Here is a 7,301-nt window from a genome sequence, read left to right as displayed (position 1 = left end):
CAAAGCACTTTTATAATCACCAAAGGATAAAAATCAGCCTTTAAAAAATAAGCAAACAAAACCCTTTTGGTTCCCAAACAAAATTAATTATGACTGGAGCTGAAGTCTTACCTTTGAATTTTCTTTCCTATCTAAGACTAACTGCTTAAGGCTGTGTCTTTTTGATGTCTTTTCTTCCCTCACAAGTGGGCCTTACCTAAATTAAATGAGTGTATGTGACAACAAGTACACGTTTTTTAAAAAAAGAAATCTTGGTGCTGCTCATCTGTATGCAAACTGTGAGCTTACTTTAGACATCTTAACACTGAAAATTTTGGTAAATAATCTGAAAATCATCAAAAATCTGCTTTCTGTATTTTATTTGACAATGGTACAAATTAAATTTAACAATATCATTAAAAGCTTGTTCTATTAATTTTTTCACTGATACAGAAGAACAAAAAAAACCCAGAACAAATCAAAACAACTCCTTCCATCCAACACAGAGCCCAATGCTAAGATTTGGCTGAGCTGACAGTTTGTTTCACATTTTAAAAATAAGATAAACAACAACTGTGAGTCTTCACAATTCTAGCTGATACTGCACAGAACAGAAATTACGGAAGACCAGTAAGTAAATGAAATACAGTAAACTACAACTGGGAAAGTTGCATTTCTGGAAAGATGATAGACCTGTTTGTATACTACTAAGCACTACAACACAATAATTAAAAACTACTTTTCACTATTACAACAAAATTAAGCAGACTTTACAATGCCATGTTAAGATTTTGCCCTTTAAGTCTTACAAAAGTACCAGGAAGACTTCACTGAACAGAAATCAAATCCTTTAGCACTGATAGAACACGGCAAAAGAATCCTCTGTTCCCCCAAAGACTCACACCCTGCTGTAAAAAACTTGTCACATTCTTCAATCACTTTTTGTTCAGCTAATGTATTACAAAAAAATGATAAAATTATACATTTTTTGTGCAGATGCTATTTGTTTACCAGGTATTAGCTGTTATTGGTTGCCCACAGATACCTTTGAACTTATACTAAGAATCAATTAAAAGCTGATGCAGATGAAACTAAATCTGCTTTGGATGCCAAATCTGATTCTGTGGTCCAGGAAAATCACTGTCTTTTGTTCTTTCTTCCATACCATAAAAAAAAAAAAACAAAAAAACAACAAAAAAAAAAAAAACCCAAAAAAAACCCAACCCTTCTGCAACTGCAATGGAAAAGGTTTGTCCTGTCTATGTTAACACAAGGTTTCCAGAACTACAGAGCCCCAGTTTAACAAAAGCTATTGACAGCAGTTCTGTTTCTTGCTACAAATGAAGCCAGGGAATTCAGAGACTGATAACAGTCCATCCCTGTTAAATATTACTGTAGTGTAAAATACTTTTTTTTCCTAATGCTTTACCCATTCATTGCACATTTTAATTCTGTTGTCATAGTCACCAAAACCAGAGAAGGAACTAGAAAGTAAATACGCATTTGAAAGAGTAGTTAAAAAAAAACAACAGATCTGTACAATTACAAAATGTACACTGTAATAAATGTAGAACAGCTTGCTCTTACTAGGAATTGTAAATAAGACATTTTTAACAAGTGAGGATTTTCCTGGGCACATTTTTGTATCAATGTAAATGCAAAATATCAAAATAAAACTATGTACTAAAGAGAGTATTAATAAATAACATCCCACCCATTTCTTTGACTGCTTATGTAAGTGTCATATTTCATGTATTCATGTTTCTTACATTTCCAACTGCTAGGATTTACCTTTCAGCTGCTTGCAGTGTTTCAGCAACTCTAGGCAAATCAATAATAGGAAAAAAAGCCACATCACAGATCATTTTCCACTATCTCAGCAGGAATAGATATGGTAGGCAATGGTTTTAGGACTATCTGAGATTAAGGTGAGGTACTCTTCTCGCTTTCATAGCAGCTTCAGAACATCTCAGGACACCAAACAGCTTATATACAAACTTCAAAGGGGTTTTGTACAGGAGTGTAGAAGCCTGGCCAGCAGTTCACTGTCGCTCTTCTACAGTTTCACTGGGAACAGAAGGAGGTGAGGAGAGGAAAGGCAAGGAAGCATCTCAACATATAACCGTCAAAAATATGCCTAGGTCTCATTAGACTAGATAAGTTTATTCAAGAAAAAAAATCAAAATGTAAGATCTGAAGGGTGGGAGTGCATTTTTGACTGCATGTTTCTAAAGAATTGGCCTAATAGTTATAGTAGCTTTTCAGATTTTAAGGAAAGAGGATGATTTTATCACAGCTAAACATTGTTATATATTAAGTTTTTAGAAAACTTACCTTGGTGAATTAGTTAGAAAGGAAAAAAAAACACATAAAAAGCCCAAAAGCCCAATGGAGAAAAATCAGAGGCTACAAAGAGGGATGACCAAGATGCAGGAATTACACCTTATTCTCTCCTTGAACTCAGTGGAGTTTACTGAGTACAGTTTAACATTTAACACCTTAAATTCATTGGCTTACATTTTATTTTTGTGATTTGCATAATTAGGAAAACCAAACTGAGAAATCATGATATTAGAATATTTTAAGGGCATGCCATCATAAATATTAACCAGTTTATTTACACAGTAGGATCTCTGTAACAAATGCTCTGCTCGGTGCCACATTCCCGAATAGCCACTGTTAGTGTCTTTTTCTAAATTTCTTATATCAACAGGCTTTACAAACACTCCTGAAGGCTTTCCAGTATGCTTGGCTACCAGAAAATTCATGGCAATATCATCACAATTTTGAGTTTCATCTATTAAGGCGTAAACTGCTTCTGGCTGTCGTTGAAAGTCTTCTAAATATCCACTGTGAAAAAATGCTGCACCAATAAGAACCATAGAATACTGATCTCCATTTCCAAATCCAGGGTTCTGCAATTCAAAGCTACCATAACTGTATACGCCTGAAGGAGTAGAAATGTGCTTTCTAGGAACAAATCCCACTATATGCTCTGGAAATTGCTGAAAGAAAAAAGAAATTTAAAAGAAATCAAAGTGAACCCCACACTGTGAAATATGTGTTAAGTACGTTCATAAGAGAGATTTATCCATTTTTTAAATGAGAGGAGCACAAGATTATTGCCAGGAAATAATTAAATTGTTGACATATGGTCCTTTGATCTGCATAAATGTTGCAATTAAATACAGTTTCACAAAACTGACACAGTATGCCTCATTCCACATCATGCAGTGCCAAGAAACATCTTTCCACAAATTGCAGCTGTGTATTTGGCACTGAAAATAACTCTACAGACATTTTATCTTGTTTTGCAAAGTGTAACACTTTTGTTTAACAAACTACCATACTACAATAAATGTAAATAAATTCAGCAGTTAGCACCTTCATGTTTTCGTAAGTAAGAGTTACAATTTTAAAGTTATAGATTACAGGTACAGCTACTACAGAAGATTATTTTTGTAATTTCTACTATTCAACACTTCAGTCCTTCCAAAATCTAACTTTACAGCTAGAGAACCAATGGTCAAACATTATGATACAGTATTACTCCAAATAAACCCATTAATCTCAATTGTAAGTCACAAATACTGCCGGCCAAGATGCAAAACATTACCTGCCAAACAGAAAAGGCAAAAGCAAGGTCATGAGCGCTGACTAGAGTGTCATCATCCATCATTAAAACAGCTGAAGGGAGGAAAAAAAAAGGAAAAACTTTTAATTTATCAAAAGATTAAATACACGAGCACAGTACGCAGCACAGTATTTGACAAATTAAATGTGAAATTTCTATAACCATTAAGCTGAATTACAACTCCCTGAAAGTAGATTGAGAAAACACAACTATATTTCAAAGCTAAAGCACGGTTGCAGCTTTGTGGTAGCTGGAAGCAAACCTAAGTTTTAGATTATTTGCCAGGCTGGAACAAAACCCAGCAACTTTTGATCATCTGTAGTACAGCTGGAGAGATATGTGTTGGAAAACTTGGGAGTGTTTGGCAAAGCAGCTTAAAATTCTAGTAATCTTGTGTAAAGATACAACTAAAATAGAGTTAGATACCTTTCTTTAGCATGTGAGCCTTATAAAGGATTCTTAGAGTAAAATTTTACTCATCTCCTCACTGCTTGAAAGTTCTAAGTAAGCAAGTTAAATAAATTGCACAGGCAACATTCAACATGATTAACTATAGAAGGAAGACTCTTTGCCTTGAATTTTAGACAAAAGACTATCAGGAAGTGGAAAAGGAAGGATATTCTTGGAACTCCAGATGCATGAAAGCTTTTTAAATTTACAGTAGGCACAAATCCTATTACAGTAAATAAAACACTTGGGAAGTTGAAGTCTCTAATGTCTCCCTAGAAATCGTGGGTTTGGAGTAGCAAGGCATGTTAGGAAGGGGGCAGTAAATAGAATTACCTTTACTAATCATGAGTAAGGTCAGGTCTGTAATGCAACATATGGGGTTTTTTTCCACTCGAAACAAACAGGACTTATTGTTGTACACCTCCTGGAAAGAGCTTAGGAAGAATATTTAGATGAATAGCCAAAAGACTGGGGAAAATGCTCTTAAAAGGGATGCATAATTTGAGATAAAAAGCCAGACAGCTAGGGAGGGAGGTTTCTCAGAAGAGCAGAACATGCTTGAGAATTCAGTCTTAAATGGATTAAATCAAGTCTTTACCAGATGACTTAAGTCCAGATTAGTGCACACACTTAACAAATACATGCATTATGAATTTCAGTTTATGCTACAAAAGGAAGAGAGGCTGAACTACCTATGTCTGCCTGACAAAGGAAATGGGGAACAGTTGCAAAAGCCCATGAAATACTTTGACATCCCTCTTCTTTTTCCTTACTCTTCACTGACAGCCTGTTGGTGGTGTGCATCTGACATCAGAACATCAGTTTCCTCTATACTACTCACATTCTAAGTGACCCAGCACATCCACGGATTTATTACATAGTATAACTCAAACCATCTCTCTTTTAGCATTCAGATTTTAAGCATGAAAATAATATCAGTAGTAGTGATATGAACTGTTGATTACCTTTTGTTTCCAGCTCAGGGAAATTCTGCAGCCTGTTTCTCATGCGATTTACACTTTGAACTTTAAAGACAACAGGGACAGGATGAGGCCCCAGGGAATTCCACATCTCCTCTGGTGTCTTCTCACCAATGTTGTTCCACACAACAATTACTTTATGTAGGTTGGGGATGGCTTGATAATGATTTAAGAGCTTTAGCAGTAAGTCAGTTCTATTATATGTCTGCATAATAAGAGTAAATGAATCCAAGGCAGACTGACTCTGGGGTTTTGGTTCCCTTCTCAAATTGGGCAATTTGTCATCTTTGATGTTGGGAAGCAAAGCTGTTAAAGCACCTGCCACAAGAAGTAAGACGATGATCACCACAGAGGTGAAGCGGAGTAGGCGGATTCCCATAACTCTTCCTGGAAGCTTACAGAAGTGAAAATACCTTCAAAACAAGTTACAAGAAAGGAAAAGTCATTAAATCCATGTTAATGAGCAGAACTTCCACAATATTAAGCAGATTTTGGTTCAAGTAAATAAATAAGGAGGATTTTGTATTTGTTAAACTTCATACAGTTTCCTTTTCTCCTCCTTTACTTGTAAGATTAGTATGAATTGAATGCAAGATGAATGCCCTAAGCTTGCTACTAAGTAGTTACTCATCTATACATATTACTCATGTTAGTAATTTCTAGGTTTTCAGCAGGGAATTCTGATCAAATTCAGTGATCCAGGACAGCTGAACAATTACAATTTGAGAGTGTTTTTTCACTGATTTTTTAATCCTTCTTTTCCAAAGTGCAAATACCATGCTTGAAAATGTGAATGTAAATTATTTTAATCTAAAAAGCCTTGTGACTCACCTCATTGTTGCCAAGTAGGATCGTTTTTTCCCCCCTTCTTTTTATAGGGCAGTTGTTTGTGATCTTTAAATCTGTTGGAAATTAAAGGGACTCTATAATTGAAGATCAACAATTATCTACATGCTACCCAGCATTCTTTTACAAATAAAAGTTCCTCTCTATTATTGACTGATATACGCATTCATGGCAATTATCCCATCCTTTTTCCTATTGCTCAGTTGAATTGTCTCTGCCTGTCAATGAACACTCCAGAAAGAAGTTATTACACCAGATGGTCAAAAAGAAAAGAACAGCATGTTTCTCTACTTGCAAAATTATCGCCTTGTGCCAGTGCAATGTCTGTGTGTTCCATCCTTAAGTTCAACTACAGAGATATAAGGAGTTCTCCAGAACCTCACCAGCTGTTGCTTTGTTCACCAGGCACCACTAAAATATATATTTGGCTACCACAGTCAGGCAAGTACTCCCAATGAAGTTATTTTATTTTATGGCTCATCCCCTTCATGTTCTCCTTCCACTGAGTTAACGAGTTACATCAGGGGTTTAAGACACAGAATTTTGTTCTTCCCATCTGGTTTGGCAGCTTGGAAAATATAAGTGTAAGCACATAAAGGAAGGATGTACAAGATCCTTCCTTTTGCAGGACAGCAGAAGAAACTTGTGTCTGTTAAGGCTCTTAGATTGTGGGAGGGATTTTGTTCCTTTAAAACTAGAAAGAGTCTTTAATTTTGATTTAGGAAAAGTACTGTGAAAGCTCAGAGAACAAGAATTTGCTGAATTTGTTGAATAAATGAACCAATGTGAAATTTTATAGGAGAAATTTGTTTGAGCTATATAAACTTGCTTCTTAAAAATACAGATTTGCCAATTCGTGTGTATAACAATCAGAATATGTCCACGTATACAGGTCTTCCCAAATCTGAGTTCCAATTTTACCACTATTTTCTGAGGAGAGGTCACTGAAACTATTTCCAGAAGCTAATAATTTGTTTTGGTTGCCTAATTTTATAGGTTTAAACAATCACATCTGATTTCTAAAAATTATTAGCAGGAGTGGCTACTCAGCATTTATGAGGTCCACTGTATCCTCATGGTATGTGCTTTTGAAAACCTTAGATCCTCTTTCCCCAGTTTGCAACCTAGTTGCAACAATACTTACCACTACTACTGTAACGATAAATTAAAATTTAAAAGCATACAATATTGTTTGCTGTTTATGAGGCTTCCTTGCTTATAACACATTCTAGTGTTTACAACATGTAGTGACAAGCAAGGATTATATTATTATACACTCCCTAATTAAAATAAGCGCCTATTTAGATTTTTTAGAATTATCATCACGGCACTTTCTGATGTGCCGTGAAAGCGCAGATCGGTTTTGCCAGTTAAATTATGAAACTGCAATGCAGGATTGACCTCTTTTAAGA

The 7,301-nt window shown here is 35.3% G+C and overlaps 1 protein-coding gene across 3 annotated transcripts in view; it reads right to left on the bottom strand.

Moving 5' to 3' along the window:
* Positions 1 to 342: 342 nt before the first annotated feature.
* Positions 343 to 7,301, bottom strand: part of EXTL2 (exostosin like glycosyltransferase 2) — a 7,916-nt gene continuing 957 nt past the window's right edge. For 2 of the 3 annotated variants that reach the window (XM_064664593.1, XM_064664591.1), the window contains exons 2-5: positions 5,875 to 5,945; positions 5,029 to 5,456; positions 3,596 to 3,666; positions 343 to 2,984 (exon numbers count right to left, since the gene is read on the bottom strand). In XM_064664593.1, the coding sequence (XP_064520663.1) occupies positions 2,493 to 2,984; positions 3,596 to 3,666; positions 5,029 to 5,456; positions 5,875 to 5,879 (996 nt within the window). In that variant the 5' untranslated portion in view covers positions 5,880 to 5,945 and the 3' untranslated portion in view covers positions 343 to 2,492. Of the gene's footprint in view, positions 2,985 to 3,595; positions 3,667 to 4,396; positions 4,498 to 5,028; positions 5,457 to 5,874; positions 5,946 to 7,301 lie in introns of all 3 variants that reach the window. The other variant, XR_010432703.1, reaches the window with a different exon arrangement.

This window comes from Pseudopipra pipra, chromosome 9, assembly GCF_036250125.1.
Source record: "Pseudopipra pipra isolate bDixPip1 chromosome 9, bDixPip1.hap1, whole genome shotgun sequence".
Taxonomy (NCBI): domain Eukaryota; kingdom Metazoa; phylum Chordata; class Aves; order Passeriformes; family Pipridae; genus Pseudopipra; species Pseudopipra pipra.
Note: the sequence above shows the minus strand (reverse complement) of the source record. Positions and strands in the feature narration are given on the sequence as shown.